Below are 19,649 nucleotides of genomic sequence, written 5' to 3' on the forward strand. Positions count from 1 at the left end.
TACTTTGGAATAAAAGGCATACCTTTGAATGCAGATGTGTTGTAATTGTGGTCGATGGCAGCAACCATGTCTTTCCAAAAGTCGGAATTCACCTCATGTCCTCGCTATTCACAAAAACAAAAAGTTACATTACAATGTTTTTCAATCTCAAACATTAATATGAAACCGTACCTTAGCAAGAATTACCTTGTGCAACATGTCCACAACTCTTCCACAGAGGAGAGCCCCGGGCAGATCAAAGTAGTTGTCATAGAAGTAGTATTTTGCTGCAAAGACCGAACAAAAAGATAAGTAAATCAATGAAATCTGAAAAAATCCCACATAATGCAAATTTTCCTACTTAAGTGCCAGTAGCGTACAGGTATTAGGTAATAAAGATGAATATCAACATTATACCAGATCTTGTGAAGGAGGTACTGAGGCTGTTGAAGTGCTTCCACTCCCTTTTTGGACCATAATATTTGATGATCTCTTCTGTGCTAAGGTCATTGCTTCCATGTGTCGCTCTGATCAAGCAAGAAATAAGACTTTTGCATTATTCCACTTTAAAAGGTCTGTGAAAAAAATTAGGACTTTGACAAAGGAACTTAGTACAGCAGATCAAATACATTTCACGCAGCAAGAGCATACCGCAGGACAGTTCCATCTTCGGCCAGTTTCACAAGGTTTCCATCCTCCAGATCTACCACCAACCCTTTAAAACTAGACACAAAATTCAGTCTGTTGTAACTACAGTACAAACAAGTCATGTTAATATTTACTTGCTTACTTGTTTGCCTTCTAACTACAAGACTTTTTGTCATGGTAGCCCCTGGGCTGGGGGGGTTAATGCTGCTGCTAACTCACCAGAAATCCCAATTAGCAGGCGTTAGGTTCAGCAGGTCCTTGTCATAGCCTTTATGCTCCACCAGATACCTGGCAAAGCTCTCATAGATCAGCTGCAAAAACAATGAAGACATTTTTTAAAAAGGTAATTAAAAGCAAGTCATTATCAGACATCAGTTAATTCGTTCCAAGATTGCATTTCGACCAATGTGTTCAACCTGTTTTGCGCCTCGTGTCCAACGTGATTGGATAATACTACAGACTACAAACTGATTAAAAGCTGATACCAGAATGCTTCTGATACCAAGACCTTGTCTCTTGCAGATAGAGTCTGCATTCATGCACAGATACAGAGATTAATTCACACGCCCAACAGACACACAAAAACATCAACATTCGCTCGGAGTCATATCTGAAGAATGTTTGTCCAAAATTCTGTGTAGGTCTTTTTGGCTCCAACTCCTGAGAAAAATACATCTCCGTAAAACAACTGTTCCACTATGTTCACCTGCTATTGTGTCCGTCTGCTGTTTGGTGCTGGCCAGGTAGCAAAAAATGACTTTATCAGAGCTTTTTCCCTGAACAGTCTGAACAGAGGAGAGTCTGGTTTAAAAACAAGTAACTACTAGTAACTAGGGTCGGTTTGTCTTAAGTGACACCTGTGAGATCACACATCGGTCATTTGATCCATTGCGAATATCAAAAATATTGATTAGTATAGCTTTAAGTTTAATCTAGTTAATTCAGTCATTAACTGAGAAGTTAGCATCTCTGTCGTCATAGTCGTGCTCATTCTGCAGTATGCAGTGATCTTCAATACACACTGGATTTTAAGATAAATATTTTGCATGCATTGCATTGGAACAGTGTTAGTCAACTGACATCCAAGTCTGCTGCCCTGACAGGATCAGCTAACACACATGTGACATGCAAAGAACGAGGGGGGCGGAGGGGGGGGGGGGCATACATGACAATCCAAGCCAAAATTATAGTCTGGGATTCAACATATCTATTTTGCCACCAGGTGTGACGGAGTCCTGCCGTGTACTGTGTGTGACTGTAGCCCCGGACGCTGGCTAATACGTTGTGACGTGAGAAGACGCTGTTGCCGACAGGCCTCACTCACAGAGGACATTTAAAGACATGTGTGATCATCACCGCCGACGCTCAACCTGTGAGTCACGCAGAGCAACTGCAGCATCAGGAGCACCGCATCACCTCACGCTCCACCTCACACACCGCCGTTTGGTACCCGCACCGACGGGCATCTGAACAGCACCGGTTAGCAGGCGGCATTGATCAGTGACAGTGGATGAATGCGTATTGACAGCCCCGTGCTATTTAGAATCCAGATGTGCGGCGAATCGGAGCGTCACCGCCGCCAGACGAGCGGTTATTTTGGGAGCGAGCCGCACGCGCACTCACTCACCCTGGAGGTCTCCTTCAGATGGTAGCGGCACAGCGTGTGGTCCAGGTCGAAGCCGATAACATCGCAGTCCGACAGGCTGAAGTATTCGCTCATGGTGGCTGAAGCTGGGGGGGTGGAAGGGTGGGCGGGTTAGGGGGGACTACGGGGAAAGCGCTCCGAAGCCGAGCGTCACTGTCCACACATCCACACCGCGGATGAGTCAGTGCCGCTGCTCTGTGCACGCGCCGCTCGGTCTTTTCTCACGGTGCCCCGCTAAAAACGGTTCACCAGGCCCGTTTTTCTTGACGCCGAATCGATTCTCAGTGAACGCTAAATGGAAGTCCCCTGTTTGGGGCCAGGAGTTGAACTCCAGCGTGCCAGGAGAAGGCGGCAGAGAGACAACTGTGGGAGCGGGAGCGTGCAGTGCTTCCGGGTGTTGAACGAAACCGTAACACACGGCGTAAAGGCGCGAGATGATTTTGGAAAGCGCATTCAATTTTTTTTAGGGCTGGAACAGGGGCACCTACGATCCTGTACGAGATCCTGGCCCTCCTCAGTATATGAATATATCATTTTAAATTATAAAATGATATCGTTTGAAAATGTGCTCTAATTATGGATAAAATACGAAATAACGAAACCCTAAAGTGCCTTTTAATACAATAATTACTATAATAACAGAAACTTATGTTTAGCTTTAGTTTAGTGTTTTACTAGTTCCACAAATGTTTTTAGGGTTTTTGTTATTATATTCGGTCTAATTGTCAGTTCAGAATTTGTATTACAACACAAACACTTAGAGAGATAACCCAGTCTGAGTACACACATGCTCCAAAACCTCTCAGGCTTGCTGTGTTGACAAATTGACAAAAACTAGCCCAAAAGTATACAAAAGAATGTATAAAAAAGACATTTCTTGTATAATTTCATTTATTTTTTCAGTTCATTTTGTAAGTACACAACATAATTTCAGTTGGTTTTCATTCTTGTTAAGTCTAGTTTTTCTTTTTGTTTCAGTTAACTAAAGTATCTTTTTCAGATCTATTTTCAGGTTTTAGTTGAATTCCAGTCAGCTATAATGACCTTGTAACATGGGCACCTGCCAGAGCCCCACACCCCCCAAGATTCCCAGATGTCCTTCAGTTACACAATGACCTAGTGTCATTTCCTCTTTTCTAATTTGACTAATTTCATTCATTAATGTAATCTGAGTATAAAGCACACCATCCACAAAAGTGGACCCTGTTCTGTCTCCTGTGTTCACCCCTTCGACTTCTAATGAATTCATCTGGACATGATTTTAAATCCTTATCTCATCGTTTTGATTCGTCATCTCATAACTGTGACATACTAAGGATTGCATAATTTGTTTTTTAGCCTTTAGCCTGCTTAGTGTCCCATAATTGTGACTTAGTGTGATTATTTTTGTCAGGCAAAACAAGAACTGTATATATATGTGTGTGTGTGTATATACACTGTTGCCCATAAAGTTGGAATCAAATGTTTTCTACCTCTTCTCATGAAATGATTGTGACAATGTGATTTATTCTTGATAAATAAACTTTATATCTTCTCAACTTTATTGATCAAACTCTTCCAAACATATCACAGTGAAACTTAAAGCCTGAATACACAGTTTGCAAAGGTTCATTGTGGTTTAACTAAATTGGGGGTATTGAACAATTATTCCAACTTTATGGGCAACAGTTTATATATTTATATCTATCTATATATGCATACATATATATATATATATATATACACACACACACACACACACACACACATATATACATACATATGTGTGTGTTCTATCAGATGTTTTGTCGTTCAACATGGCCGCCAGGGGGAGATGACGTCAGTGTACGTGAGCCGCTCCCCGTGCGTCAGCAGGTGCAGGTGATTGGCACTGTGTGTGTGTGTGTGTGTGTGTGTGTGTGTGTGTGTGTGTGTGTGTGTGTGTGTGTGTGGCCAAAGAGCACCTCTGTGTGTCCCAGCCGGGATGATTAGTTTTATGGAATGTGGATCATGAGTCAGGAGGAGACGGGACTCCCCGGACTGTTTCCGTCTTCACTCCCGACCCAGAATGAGCTGCTGTGATTGACGGGGCCACACCATGGAGATCCAGAAGAGGCTTTCTTCGTGCTGGCAGAGCTGTTTGGCGTGTTTTAAAAAGCCGAGCCAAGCTGGGGGCGACACCCGGCTAGGGGAGCGGCCCGCCACGGTGTTTGAGAACCCCGGAGCGGAGAAGCTCACCGAGGCGGACTTCCACTCCAGAAGACGCCTCCCGTCGCTCCCGGGGGAGAAAGCCGGGCTCTACTACGTCGCCCAGTATGACTACTCCGCCCGCACCGAGGAGGACCTGAGCTTCAACGCCGGGGACACCTTGGAGGCTCTGGACAAGAGCACGGGGGAGTGGTGGTTTGCCAAGGCGCTCACCGGGGTCTCGGCTTCCAAACGGGGGTACATCCCGGCCAACTATGTGGCACCTGTGGAGAGCATCGATGCGGAACCGTGAGTAGAACCTCATCACCCTCCTCCTTGCTGTCATATCTGGAATATATGTCATTTCACTCTCCAGTGTCCAACATCGTAGTTTAAGTCACTTCAAACCTTTGGACTGGCTGAAGTAGCGCAGTGTGACCCGGGCTCACTGGAAACACCAGCCTGGGATGGCACGGCTTGTTTTCTGCACAGGGAAGTCATGGCTTCAACTGGTTAATGATTGTGTGTGTGTGACCAGGAAATTTGGTCTTATGGGTTAATTATTCTCATGGAAAAAAAGATTCAGAAACACAAGAACCTGAGCAGAGCTTTAACATGCCCTCTCTGCCACTCCATGGGTAGTTCAGACCACATCACATCACTGTCACTGTTCCACTGGCTTTGACCTGATTGTACCAGTAAACTATTACACTATTGTCTTCAGAGCCATGTGTGGGAGAAGCTCAGCCTCTCCTTGTGATGTATATTCGATCTGCCCCGCATGTCTGTGAAACCTGTTTCTCCTCTGCTGTACTCCTTTTTTTTCCCCAGCTTTGTTTGCAGAGATAAAAATAGTTCTGTGTCCCTGGATCAGTCGAGTTCATGGTTTAGGTCTCAGTTTGACTAAACCATGAACTCGATGGACCTGCTGTGAGACGAGATGGAGAGGAATTAGTCCCGTAACACGCTGGCAGAAAGTCATGCTGTGAGTGTGGGACTGTGTGGAATGATAAAGAACAGGCCTTTGTTTCTTCTTTACCTGGGCTGATGACCGCAACATGGATCACTCCCTTCTGGTTGTATCGTCAGGTTAACCGAGGCCATATTAACCTGTAGCGGGAACTGGAGATAAAATGAAATGTTATGGGCCCTTAACTCTCTGTTATGATCTGTCTATTGATTTAGGGGACTGTACACGTTAGCGATCGTTGCTGTAAATACATCAAAGTCAGCCAAGAGGCCATTTTTCACCTGTGGTTCCTGGACAGATGTTACAAAGTCCATAAAAAAATCATTAAGATTACAAAGTAGTGCTGAGATGAAGCCTAAACAGGAAGAGCAGTGATGGAAAAACATCATACAGAAAACCATTGTATTATGGCACTGTAGAAATCATGCAGGCTCATAATACAAGGCGTACACAGCAAATACATGGAGTACATTAAAGGGAAGGAAGTGTGTGTGTGTGTGTGAGGCAATTTATCCATAGTCTGTGTATTGTGTACAGTAGATGACAGCTGACAGCAGAAAAATGGATGTTGGCCACCTAAAGATAAAAGGCCCACCCTAAAAAATACCTCCGGTGTAAGTGTACGCTATATTTACTATATTTTCACAGCGTCAGATTGCTATCAGACATTCTGTTCTGATGGAGCTGAAGCTGCCCTCTTTCTCTTTGACCCACTGACAAAAAGCAGTTTTATTTGACCTTGCAGAACATGGGAATACTCTGGGCTACCGCTGCCTCCATCGACGAACCATGTGGTGTTTTGAACTAACCCTTTAAAACACCACAGTTCACACAGTAACCGAGGCAAACCAACCTAGCAAGGCAGCAACTCCTGCGTGTTCATGGCAGTGAATGGACATGGTCACGGAGTGCAGCGGTCTGATCTGATTTTGACTGATGGGATTTCTGGATAACCATGAAGCTGCGTGGCACAGAGGAAGAACATGTGTCAGACTTTCACACACAGTATTTGTTAGTGGGATCCATTTAGTGAACTAGGGACCAAGAAAAATCTACAGTATCTAATCAGTTCAAAAATCCTTGGATGGAGAAAAATGAAGTGTGTGTTAGTGGTGTGTTGGTGGACACATTGACAGTATCAGTGTGTCAATTTGCAGTCAGTCCAGTTACCAGTGAACAAAGTAAACCCTTGGGCCTGCTGATGGTTGATGTATTTTTAAAATAGTCATTTATATTCATACATTGTTTTATGTCTGACAAGCTCTGCTTCTTTGCTTATATTTTCCTTTTGCAGATGGTATTTTCCTGAGACCAAGAGGCTGGATGCAGAGAAGATGCTGTTGGCAGGGGGGAACCAGCATGGCGCCTTCCTCATCAGAAACTGTGAAAGTCAGAAAGGGGAGCTGTCCCTGTCAGGTGAGCTAAGAAGCTGTGAATACATACATGTTCATCAACACTCATTCAGGTGAATTATTTTAAGTTGAAAAGAAATGCACATTAAAGGGTAATTCTGGTGTTATTAACCCAGGGTCTTATTTTGACATAGATGGCTGGTGGGCACAGACTTGGTCCAGCAGATCACTTGAGCTGGTGCTTTGAAACTGGCTGCAGTGTGCAGTGCTCAAAGTACGTCCACTAACGGGCCACTGACGGGCTCAGATTGTTGTTCTAAGTTCTGGCGTCATTATGGAAAGGATCCCAACAGCGTGTTAAAGAGCTTTGAAGAGGGTCCAGGTTCCGAAAGTACTGGAATTGCCCTTTATTATTGAGGTTTTGCTGCCACAGCCTTGTAAAGTGTGATATGGCCAGTGGCCAATATTGGCAAACTATATTGCTGTTTAGCTGACGTTGCTTAGTGTTCTGATTTTATGACACTTGTTCATCTTCATTTTAGCACTCAGCATGAACTCATTATTAACACATTGTGGCCACTGTTTAGCAAAAGTCATCTTTTTTTTTTTAACTGAAGTTCTTGCACACGTTACAGATACAGGTCAATGCTCTGACCTCCCTGTATTGCCTTACCACCCTCACCCCCCCCCACCTTCCCACCCTCCAAAACCATTAATGACTGTTGCACATCTTCGTACAGACATGGTCGGTAATAGACAGACAGGTGGTCAGACAGTCGGATGAATAGGCAGGATGGACTGACAGAGGTGGACAAAAAGTGGAAGGAGTCGGAGAGAAAGTGAAAGTGGGCAAAGATGAATAACTAAAGCGGAGGAGAATGGGGAGAACACTGGATATCGGGAAAATTAAATGAATAAATAGAATACTTGAGACAACAGTGAAAAATAAGTAAATGAAATAAATGAAAAAATTACATGACATGATGGAAATGGAACTATGTTCTGTGAGAGGGTTATTAATGTAGTGTGAAGGCAAACATCGTAAATATTCTAGTGTTCACCAACCCGGTTGTTTTGACCCCCAGTCCCTACAGCTAACAGTAGAGCATTGTACTTGTGTACCTGAATGATTATTAACCTGCACTGGCTGAAGGACCTGTTTGGTTGTTTGTCTGAATAACATTCCTACAGCCAACGCATTTCAGTCGTTCAGGTGTATCATTATTCCACTTGATCAATATTATTTTCTCAGGTGAAGTCACACTAGGTAGCGTTCTGCTGTCTGTGCGCACACATTTCCAAACACGCCGGCATTGTTGCTTGACTCAAATGATTAATTGAGTCAGGGTCATCAAGTTGAATAAGATCTCTGCTCCCATAAAAGCAGTGGGATTACTTTATCTCTCTCTTTTCTTATCTGTCATTCCACTCTTTCCATTGTGACTAAATTCTCTCCATTGTCATTCATGAAACCATTTGATGACCTAATTAATTTCACAGCCACGCAGGTTAAATCACTGATTGTGTGTGTGAAGCAGGTTAGTCTGGCAAAATTGTATGTGTGCATTTGCTTTATTTGTATATGTTAATAGTCAGTTATTAATTGTCATATTTGCCTATTAAACTCCAGCCTTTGATTCTGTATCTGTGATAGCCTGCTGGTAACTGGTGATAGGAGCATGGCTGATTAAGGAAATGACCTGTAGTTGTAACGGTGCCAAGTTGACCAACTTTTCCATCCAGGTTTCCTTATTGACGTCTGCATAGAAACTTAACGGGAAACTAGAACTTTGCACAAACCTAATTTTCACACCAATTAAGAGAGACCAAGTGTTTCAGCTTCCTTTTTGAAGCTCTTTGTTTTGGTTTTAATTCACAGACCAAGATGGCGGCTCACAGGCAAACAGTGGAACAACATGGAGTGTTGTGTTCATAGCTTTTTTTTTTTTTTTTTTGTTGCCTCCAAATAACCAAAAAAAATCAAGAAGTGCTACTTAAAACTACAGTTTTTACACTTAATGCAAATGCATTTCTATCCTTACCACATGCTATAATAACATCAAAGGAATATTAAAGATATATTTTCCATGCACATAAAGCCTGCTGGAGTGTCTCATGCTGGTCATGGACACAAGACGATGACACATTTGAAGAACTTCAGGCCTGCTTCACCATGAGGAGACCTTACTCACACAGTTGATGACTTGCCTTTCAGTGCTGGACAATGGGAAAGTGAAGCACTACAAGCTGAAAAAACTGGACAACGGTCACTACTTTGTGTCAAGGACCAGATCCTTCCAAACACTGAATGAGTTAGTGGAACATTACTCCGGACAGGCTGACGGCCTGTGTGTGCGTCTGGATGCACCATGCAAAAAGGTAAAACACGCTGTACCGCACAACATTAACCCAATACGTGTTGTTTTAAAATGTCGTTGTTGTCTTGCTCCTATTCGCTAAGTTCACTTTTCTGTACAGTTTGAATTCACATTGTCCTCTCAGTAAGCGGTGACACTTCCCGTCTGTGCAGATTGAGGCCCCACAGACTCACGGTCTGTCGTACAACACTGTGGACCACTGGGAGATTGACCGCAGCTCCGTCAAGCTGCTGAGGAAGCTGGGAGCTGGTCAGTTTGGAGAAGTGTTCGAGGGCCTGTGGAACGAAACCACAGCAGTAGCGGTGAAGACTCTCAAACCTGGTACACTTCTGCCTTGTCCCTCTCTGACCGAACGTGCTAACAGTATATAGTATGTGATCAGTGAAATCTGATCATGAATTCAAAAGCCCACTCTTTGTTGGCATGGTCACGACCACAGCTGAAAGAGATTTAAAAAAAAATAAAAAATTAGAAACTGTATAACGATTTTGAGCTGGAAAGCAGGACTGTACTGAAGCACTAAACCCAAGTAAACTAACGCACAGCACTCCTGGCTTTCTCTACACAAGTTTAATGCAAGAAGCCGGACAACAGAGGTCATACAGATGCCATATGGTGCAGAAGGAATCAGAAATCTTGCATTTCATTGGAAGGAGTAAACGTGTCTGTTCATGATAATACCAAGAAAGAGCTTTTGAAAGGAAAAGATACCCAAGTCAGGGTCCTGAGGGACCTCAGTTTAAATTTCCCATTGAGTGGTGTGTGATTAAGATGGGAACTGAACAAAGGCATGCTCTGGGCTCCCACTCAGTATTGTGGGCAATGATTGTTTTTATACAGCCTTTTTATTCCGTGTGACGTCATTGTCACTGTCGGAGTTTAAGTAAAATGATGTATTAAGAGCATCTGGCAACTGAAAGCAGCCACTGTCTGGAAAAATGAGCTCGATAGTGAGCACGCGTAGCGCTAGCCTCCATGTCTAACCAGACCAACACACAACAACAAAACACACAACACCAGAGTAAGAGCGAGGATCACTACTAACTACTACAGTTCAAAACATCTGCATGTCACAGTGTTACTCCTCATCACTGACCCCCTCCCACAGGTACCATGGACCCCGAGGACTTCCTGAGGGAGGCTCAGATCATGAAGAGGCTGCGGCACGCCAAGCTGATCCAGCTGTATGCCGTCTGCACCATGGAGGAGCCCATCTACATCATCACAGAGCTGATGAAGAACGGCAGCCTGCTGGAGTATCTCCAGAGTAAGCCGACCTCACTGTCATCTACACATGCGATTATGAGCCGCTGCTGCTTATGACGGGATCACAGTCCGATCCTGCTGCTGAATTTAATCCAAGGCTCTGCAGGACTGGTTTCTGTCAGACTGCTCTGCTCTGATGTGAGAAGACAAGGAAACCAGCATGGCATGACAGGCTGAGCCTATCTTGAGGAAGAGAGACTAATTTGCTGTAAATGAAAGTGAAGCCACTAAGCAATCTTAAATTAGTGTGTGTTTTCACCATAAAAAGTTGAATGTATGTGTGTTCATTAACTTCAAGCTTGATAAACAAACATTATATCTTGAATTTGACACAGAAAGGCCGCTATAAAAACCATGACCTGTTAGGCACACCAGGCGGTCACTGCTTTGTGGCAGACATTGTATTCTGTTCTTTGGTATTATTATGCCTGAAATGTGCAGAGGGAGAGCGGGATAAGGACAGGACAGGACAGGTGCATTACTCATGGGGGCGATTAAGGCACTTTAAAACACTTAATGCCTGATTGCCTCCATTTGCATCACACAACGTACTTCTTCTGTGTCATAACTCAGTCAAATCTGAACACACTGATATGATGCACACAATTTTTGATTAAGAGTGACTCAACCTTTCAGAAATATATAATCTACCATTATGTCCCATGTCCATCACAAATTAACATCCACATTTCCACCTAGAAATCATAGAAAAACACGCTCCTTACTGCAATGTGGCTGAGAGGAGTCACGTTTTCTTAATCACAGTGATCTAGTTTTCTGTACATCCATGACCTGCTAATAACCATAAACTGCACAAAAGAAGTGGTCTGAAAAGTGAAGCCAATGCTGAAGAGCCTTAAACCTGCTTCGGCACTCATGGTCTCAGTCGGTAGTTTTAAGTCTTCAACACAATATGATCATTTAGTAAATTATCGACCCGTTTAGAGTGAAATGGATTGATTAGCCAGAAGGTAGTCTCGTCCTAAAGCACAACCTGCTTCATCATCTGAGGGTCCACTAAAATGCCACTTCTCTTATTTTCGTGCCGTTGAATAAATCAGCTCGTATTTGGACAAAAGACCTTTCCGTTGCTTCATTTGGGACTTTGTACTTGCAGGGACATGCGTGGCGCTCACCTCTTAGACAGGCATGCTGAGCTGTGGCGTGACAGATGTTGCGCCACTTCCACTTAGGACGAGGGTCACTCGCTCATGTGGAATTGATGTCTCCAGCCCTGAGACATTCTGCATCACGAGCCGTCAACCATAACTCATGATGCACCTGCTACTGTAGCAGCTCGTGGCTAGGACATGTTCAAAGTCACCCAAGGGTAACGCATAACCTTAACTGTAGCTGCTGTCGATGAGGCTTTTCTAGTCATCCCTAAAGTTTCCAGGTTTCAGTTCTTCTGAGTGATCAGAATAACGCTTAATATCGCAGACACCAGCATGCAACAGAATAACATTTTAGATTTTGCCCAGAAACATGAACACGTATATCTACCATGTGGTTTTTAAGGAGTTTAATTTGCTTTCCAATCAGTAGAACCTGCCCGACTGATTATGTGCCTCTCTGCTTTGATTACAGAGGACATGGGCACCACGCTGTGCGTCCCTGACCAGATAGAGATGGCTGCTCAGGTGGCATCAGGAATGGCTTTCCTGGAGTTACAGAACTACATCCACAGAGACCTGGCAGCCAGGAATGTGCTGGTGGGCGAGAACAACATCTGCAAGGTGGCTGACTTTGGACTCGCCAGGGTCTTCATGGTGGGTTGGACATTTCGATCTTCTCCCTAATAAAGCTATAAATGCACATGACACTAAAGAAATACTTTGCTAAATGGACTCGGTAGGTGTTGGGCCTGAACTTGCTGAGCATTTCATGCCTTGAACAGATGCCTTGAAGTGAAACTAAAGCTTACCTGCATTCTCCAATAATTATACATGATGCACTTATTTATTGGCGTGCACAGTTCGTCACCTTCTGCCAACACCTGAGCCTGCTGACATGTTTTACAGCCTAATAAATAACATGGACGTCGCCATGTGTGCAGGCGCAGTAGCCACCTTGCAGGATGCTCCGTGTCAAGCAAGACAGATGAACTCAAACGTGTCATGTTACAAATGTTTTGCTGTTTGATGCGGAAAGGAAAACTGGCAAGGTCGTCGTTTTCCATGACCAAAAGTCTGCGTAACGTAGTCCGAATAGTCTGACTTAACCAGCGTTCAGTTACGTGAGGCGTAACGAGGGACAGGGTTGGCAAATCATCCTTGGTTAGAAATCCTGTAGGCAATAAATCTGTAGCATGTTACTGCCCTTTGCACTCTGTTTTGCATTGTCTCATACAAAACAATGAAGAGAATAAGTATTCCCACTATCACACTAACACAGTCACAAATGTTATTGGAGGTGTTAAGTAACACAACTGCTACACACAAGTCCAATTGCAAAGTTTATTAAAAAAAGATATCCTGTCAGTTTTTTCCAATATTGTGTAGCCCGAGTGTTTTGTGTTCAACAATGATGGCCTGAAGCATAAAACACCCCTGAAATCCTGTTTAGTCCTGCAATGTTGATCCTTAAAAAAGAAATCTGTGCTTTGTGCTGTGTTCTGTCTCTAGAAAGAGAATGAAAACGTGTATGAAGCCAAAGAAGGAAGCAAATTCCCCGTAAAGTGGACGGCACCAGAGGCCATCCACGACAACAAGTTCAGCATCAAATCTGACGTTTGGTCCTTTGGAGTCTTGCTGTATGAGATCATGACATTCGGGCAGATGCCTTACCAAGGTGAGACTTTGATCGACCTCATCAATCTGTGAACACGGAGGTTTACCAAAAGTGGAAGTGAAAAAGAGCTTGTGATTATTCTGAGATTTTCTATTAAAAAGCCTGTAAACCTTTTAAATAAACACTTGATGCAGAATTATTGTCTCCTGCTAGAGAGGTTCTAATGCCTTTCTGTGATTCTCGCAGCCATGACGAACTACCAGGTGGTCCAAAGGGTTCCCCAGGGTTACAGGATGCCATGCCCCCCAAACTGCCCCAAAGTCATGTACGACATCATGATGGACTGCTGGAAGCAGGACGAACAGGATCGGCCCACGTTCGAGACCCTGCAGTGGAGGCTGGAGGACTTCTTCGATCTGGACGTGACATCCTACGACGACGCCGGCCGCTACTAGTTCACTGACCAGGCCGTGACGCGTGGAAAGAAAGAAAGCTCTCCCTGCAGGGCTGCGAAACCTTAATCACCTGAATCGTGAACAAATAGTGAAGCTTTTATGAAGTAACAGATTCAAATGTCATTTGAAATTGCGATCAAATGAAGGACCTAAAATGTGTGATCAAATACTGTGACTGTAACAGACGCACTGTGAGGAAGCTTTTGACGACAGCAGCACTTGGTTGTGACACTCCCGCTCTCGCTTTTGTTTGACAACTGAATGCACGCTTGGGCTGTTCGTGTGGCGAGCCGGAGTCTTAGCGCATACTAGACTGAAGAGGCAGAGACAGAAAGCCACCCAACGTCTGTCTCGACGAACCGGTCCTTCTCGCGCTCGGCATAACTCGCATTCTTTCCACTGGCTGCCTGCCCAACTATTACAAGAAAGTAGCTGAGAGGATTTACGAGTTATGTTCGCTCACAAGCTTGGTCCGTTTTGGCTGTGAGTCTCAGGCAGGCGCCGTCGTCGGCAAACGTAGCAGCCAGCGGTGATTTGAGCTGTGTTTGACGGCAGGTGACCGTCTTCTGCCTGGCTGCCAGAGGGGCCCACTAACCACAGCACCGTGACTTTATCTCCTGATTAACAAACGGCCGCTGCTCTTTTTGTGTTCAGAACGAGCCCACGCCCTCCATTACCCAATCACATGGTTTCACCTCAGGCTTTTCTCCATGTGTCACTGAAACTCGTGCTGCAAGAGATCTTAAAAAAAACAAAAAAACAGTCAAGTTTCTATAGAGCCCTGCTGGTTGGTGGGGTGGGGGGGGCAAACTAATTAAATGACTCAAATTACCTAATTTGTGCATGAAAATGAATAAATTGAGCACACAAATAACAGTAAATGATTTTAAATGACCACGGTTTAACAGCCACTAAAAGCTGCATACATTGGTGTGTTTTGCCACCTAATGTATTCTGAATACTAAACGTATTCCTTCCAATTAATGTTGTTAGGTTATCATATTCAGTACAGGTTCCCTGGCCCCTCCACCCTTGCTGTGATACTCCACTGTACATCATTCCAGCTGTAACCCATTGATAGCTTTGGTTGCCATCAGTTAAGCCTGGCTTACACTTCCGTCTGCTAAGGTCCGTGTGACGGTCTGGATGTGTGTGAAGGCGTCTCCTACTCTCTGGTGACATCACAGCTTTAGAATGACTCGCACCGCTGTGCAACCTGATGGAATGTAAGTGCATAACGAGCAGTCAGAGTTTCAGGCTGTGGTTTTGATTTGATCCGATTTTGCCTGTTTAACTTTGTTGTGTTGTCTTTAATGTACATGTAAGTGATGTCAGATTCATGTTCTGTTCTATTAATGACAAATTGGGGCATTTGAAAGCAGGAAGGATTATTTTTGAGTACACATTGGAAATAGTTTTTTCTTCTTTATACACTTCCATGTCTTTTTTTTTAAATTTTTTTTAGTGCATCCAAATCTTCCAGTCTGCCCTGGTAGCTACACTGTACCACTGCTCCAGATCTCCTTTCATACATGTAGTTGAATGTTTTTTTTGTTTTGTCTTCCTCCTGTGGGACTTACAGTGTAATGGCTCAATGACTGAACAATGTGACACGCGACGTAATCCGTCATTTTTAATTATTTTTGCTAAAAGAGCTGCTCTCAGATCTGTGGTCAAATTCTTTCTGACCATCAGCAGCCAAACCTTTGAAGAGACGGCTGAGAGGCCGAATTAGACGCTTGCCGTGTTTAAGGGAGAACCTGATGGATTATCTCGTGCTCTGATTTTGGATATTTTTAGTGTCATGAACAAAATTTTATTAATTGTACATTTTAACCGTGCCAGTGTTTGTATAATCATTCTGTATTCTAACATAAATGATCTTTTATTAAATGACTTTACATCCTACATCTTGGCTGGGTTGTTGGTTTTGATTTGAAGCTAAACTGCTATTGTAAAACTTCATTAAGATCCATCAGAAGAAGTGAGTCATGCACAGACTGAGTACACGAGATGAGGACCGAAATGATCTGCAAATATCAGCTTCAAGAGGCTTAATGGGCTGCAGAGTTTTTTCCCATCATGCCGTCTTTCTGTGGAACAATCTCCCCGCTGACATCAGCCTGTGGAGGCATTGTCTCACCTTAGACTTCAACAAAGCACCTGCTCTCATGGCTTCTCGGCTGCCCCCCCCCATACCTGCTGGCACCCACAGATGATTGTTTCATCCTCGCGGTACAGGTCTTTCACCTAATGTTCGCCTAATCTTGTCATTCAGCGTCTGCATGTCCCTCTGTCCCCAATCTGTTGCTCTTCCTGAGATTTCTGTTCTAAATCTAAGTACAATCTAAGTTCTAAATCGGAGGACCTGTCACTGTTTGAAAATTCACATAAGCTGCCATTGGCTTTATTCAAAACACTCTGGTTCTCTTGAAAAAGATGACAAACGGTAGCTGTAGTCACTGGACCAGATCAGACAGCCTTCCTGCAGTTTCCCAATCAGACCACACAGTGGTGCTGACACTCCTCATACCTCTAGTCCTCCTCATATCTGACCGTAGCCAGCACACCCAGTTGACTTTCCCTAAACTAAAACCAGCTGTGTATGACAGCTTAACCCCCGTCCCGTCGTACCAGTGTTACCGTTACTTTTTTAGTGCCTGATATGTATTCCTTCTTCCCTTCTCGGTCAGAGAGGGGCATGTGAGCAGAATGAAATCAGCTGAGCAGGAAGCTGTGACCCAGGCGACCTCAGGGGTGTTCCCATGAATAACTTGGTTGATTGATTACAATCCAAGACATTGCTACAATAGTGTCTGGACCTTTCTTGTCCTCTTGACACTGTGTGGGAAAAGTGGATATAAAAAAACAAAAATGTCCTTCGATCTCAAGTAATTGTATCTAAAATATATATGAGATGAGATGATATGAGAATTGTGAGGTAGATAAAACATGGATGGCACTTTTACTGATCTGAGAGCCTCACCACCAGAGGGGCACCAGAGGAAAGGCTGAATCTGAGGTAAAAGTGTTTTATATCTGCTGTAACTGGACACTTGAAGTCTGGGCAGAAAGCCTGCTGTCAAAGGGGGGGGGGCAGATGAACTGTAAAAATGAGGACAGTGCTCACTTTCACTGTCTCACTGTCTTACCTCAAAGGTATTCATGGTGACATGTAGTTGTGTGAGTAATGACAAAGAGCTTGGAGCCTGCTCTCTCACCTCTGCACGCCCGGCCAATCACTGCGTTGTCGGCCTGCTGTGTTCAGAACACAAAGGACACGAGGCTTTGGAAAGGCTTCGCTCTGCGCTGACAGATGTTGGCATGTTAACGTGCAAATATTTAGCATGTAATTAAGTATAATGTCTTCTACAGCTGTCCCTGTCATCCTAATGTTGATCATTTAGAAGTATACTTACTGAGAGCACCACCAGTCCTGATCATACCAATGAAATAGGTAACTCACGAATCATCTGACCAGTGTAAAGAATGAATCTGTCAGCTGTGTGAACTGTGTGGAGCTGATATCTGTGTTCAAGAAGCAGCTCATAGTGCTGGATCAGGTCAATCACTGCAAGTGCACTTGCAATAACTGACTGGCATCAGTTTCATTCGTGCTTCTCCAACGCGCTCAAACTTTAACACGCCCTCCTACGAAGTCTTTGAGGGTTTCAAGATTCTCTCGCTGTAAAAGCCCACGTGTCTGAGGGCTCTCCAGTTGGCCCTTTAAGCCATTTACTTTCTATTAGTCTGCAACTCTGCAGACTTTTATATAATGGACAAGAACTTGTTCACAGGACGTGTTGTACGACAACACCAAGAAATCCGGTGTGTTTTCAGTTGTTCCTGACGGTGGAGTGAAAAGTCAGCTGGAGGTGCGATACTGTGCATAGATAACACACATTTTCAGACGTCTCTCCTGGAAGACATTTGCAGTGTTGCACTCTGTTGTTCACATAAAAAGTGACAGAAATAGTTATGTGAAGAAGGAGAAGAGAGAGCTGCAGACCCTAGGTGGCAGCAGGGCTCGGTTTAGGGGGCTTAAGGCCCCAATGTTTTCAGCTAATCTTTTACTGTTCACGTGTGATGTTTATTGGACTAAACCCCGTTTGTAGCTGCATAGGAGCCAAAGTGTAAATGGATTGTTCGGAGCAAATCGTCAATAGAACGAAAGCTGCTCTCTTCCCTGGTGTGCTCTTTGTGACACATACAAACGAAACCAAAAGAATGGAGGGAAAACCCGTAGAATGCCTCACAGGAAGCCATCCTGACCACCTGGAAACTCAAGATGTGGCTCAGCGGTAGAGTGGGCCAATCAGAAGGTCGGTGGTTCGATCCTTGGGCAAGACGCTGAACCCCAACCTGCTCCTGAAGCAGCTTCAGTGTGTGAAAGAACAGTCTCCTCCAGCTTAGATTCCTCCTGAATGAACGACGTGTGAATGAGGATGTGATGGAAAAGTGCTCTGAGTGGTTGAAGTGACTAGAAAGGTGATATACAGATACAGAGCGTTCTGCCCTACCCCTCTCTGGATGGCACGTCTATCTGCAGTTTTATCACCCACGCTTATTCCATTCTCAAAATGTGGAATTAGCTTGTCATCAAACCGTTTCCCAGCAGCCACTGTCCCTCTACCTCCCATTCCCACATTTCCATGCTCCTCAGAACCCCCCCCCCCCGCGCTGCCAAAAAGGGCTGAAGGTTTGTAAAAACACAAACCCACGGTCTACTTTCACAGGCTGCTCATCCCCGCTGGTTGACTTACACTACTCACAAAAAGTTAGGGATATTTGGCTTTCAGGTGAAATTTCAGGATGAAGCACCACCAATACATTTCCTGCTTCAGTTAGAATTGGTATTTAAACAGTCCTCCTCATCCTGCTGTTCACATTCTGACATCATGAGACCAAGACGACACCTAACAGTTGATCAGCAGCACCTCAACACTGGAGGCTTCAAACAGGAAGTCCTCAGACGGAGGTGTTCACTGAGCTTAGAGGGTCACAGAGTGTCATCAGGAGGTTGGAACAGTGATACAGAGACTGGAAGAGTCACAGAAAGGAGAGGAGTGGACGTCCTTTGGCCACATCCCAATTTTACGTTTACCCTCGTTTACCCTCCACTGTTGGTAGATTTTCTTTCAATAAATTGTTTAAAATGAAGAAACTACCAGTGCATGCTGATACTTAAATGTCCTACTTTCATGATATAATATCACTGTAGCATTAACTTTTTATATTTTCCATAAATGTCACCTGAAAGTCGAATATCCCTAACTTTTTGTGAACCCTGTATAACTCTACGATCCATGTTCTTCTCTCTGTAATGCTCTGTGTTCACCCCAAAGTCACCTCTCTGTCACCCGTCCTTCCCTCAGCCCCTATGAGTCACTGAATAAATAACCAGTTCTGCTTACGCCGCTAATCCCCCCTTTCTCACATCCATTCATCTAGCCATCCGTCCTCAGCATCCTATACTTCCTCCGTTTATTACAACTTTAAAATGTTGCACCAGGGTCCTTGCAAGTGGGATTAAGTGAACTTCTAACCTCTAGTCACCTGTCAAGCCTACTTATGCCTGGTCAACCCATCCTGCCCCGTTTCTCCCCCCTTTCTCTCCCCTCAGCTGCTTACCACACCTCTCGTCCCGCCCATCCCTATTCTCCTCCATCCACTCTCTCTTCCTCCTTTCATCCTCTCTTATTCAGTCCCGTGCATCCCTCTCCCATCTCTCCTTCTCCAGGTACAGTCTGGAACCAAGCCTTGGTCACCTCGAGTGTCTTAAGAGACAGATCCCCCCCACGCTGAGTCTCCTCCCCCCTGGCCTCCAACACATTCCTCTCAGACTCAAACTTCCTCCCCAACGTTCATCCCCTTTCCCACTTCCACTCATTCATTTGTCAGCGTCCTATACTTCATCGCTTCATTAAAACTTTAGAATCCACACAAAATAATTAAGTCCCCCTGGCTTCCCCATAATTGGAACTCTGCTTTGTCCGGGGGAAAAACCCACAATACACAGAATCCATAATGCTGTAATGCTAAAACTGCAATCGCCTATTG

At 44.3% G+C, this 19,649-nt stretch overlaps 2 protein-coding genes across 2 annotated transcripts in view; one reads left to right on the forward strand and one right to left on the reverse strand.

Annotated features, from left to right (window-relative positions):
• Window positions 1-2,614, reverse strand: part of nt5dc1 (5'-nucleotidase domain containing 1) — a 51,493-nt gene extending 48,879 nt beyond the window's left edge. The window contains exons 1-6 of the mRNA XM_070849399.1: window positions 2,255-2,614; window positions 847-938; window positions 631-702; window positions 397-506; window positions 187-266; window positions 23-104 (exon numbers count right to left, since the gene is read on the reverse strand). Coding sequence (XP_070705500.1) covers window positions 23-104; window positions 187-266; window positions 397-506; window positions 631-702; window positions 847-938; window positions 2,255-2,347 — 529 coding nt within the window. The 5' untranslated portion in view covers window positions 2,348-2,614. The remainder of the gene's footprint in view (window positions 1-22; window positions 105-186; window positions 267-396; window positions 507-630; window positions 703-846; window positions 939-2,254) is intronic.
• Window positions 2,615-4,321: 1,707 nt separating this feature from the next.
• frk (fyn-related Src family tyrosine kinase) lies at window positions 4,322-13,810 on the forward strand. The gene is made up of 8 exons (XM_070849398.1): window positions 4,322-4,747; window positions 6,703-6,824; window positions 8,976-9,139; window positions 9,291-9,459; window positions 10,247-10,405; window positions 11,992-12,173; window positions 13,029-13,194; window positions 13,381-13,810. Exons 1-8 carry the CDS (start codon window positions 4,350-4,352, stop codon window positions 13,587-13,589), a joined length of 1,569 nt encoding a protein of 522 aa, XP_070705499.1. The 5' UTR covers window positions 4,322-4,349; the 3' UTR covers window positions 13,590-13,810.
• Window positions 13,811-19,649: the final 5,839 nt, after the last annotated feature.

The sequence above is a fragment of the Pempheris klunzingeri genome, chromosome 18 (genome assembly GCF_042242105.1).
Source record: "Pempheris klunzingeri isolate RE-2024b chromosome 18, fPemKlu1.hap1, whole genome shotgun sequence".
In the NCBI taxonomy this organism is placed as follows: domain Eukaryota; kingdom Metazoa; phylum Chordata; class Actinopteri; order Acropomatiformes; family Pempheridae; genus Pempheris; species Pempheris klunzingeri.

Coding starts and splice junctions, on each gene's coding strand:
- frk (XM_070849398.1), top strand. CDS start 4,350: ATGGAGATCCAGAAGAGGCTTTCTTCGTGCTGGCAGAGCTGTTTGGCG. Junction 4,748..6,702: donor GAGAGCATCGATGCGGAACC/GTGAGTAGAACC, acceptor TTCCTTTTGCAG/ATGGTATTTTCCTGAGACCA. Junction 10,406..11,991: donor CCTGCTGGAGTATCTCCAGA/GTAAGCCGACCT, acceptor CTTTGATTACAG/AGGACATGGGCACCACGCTG.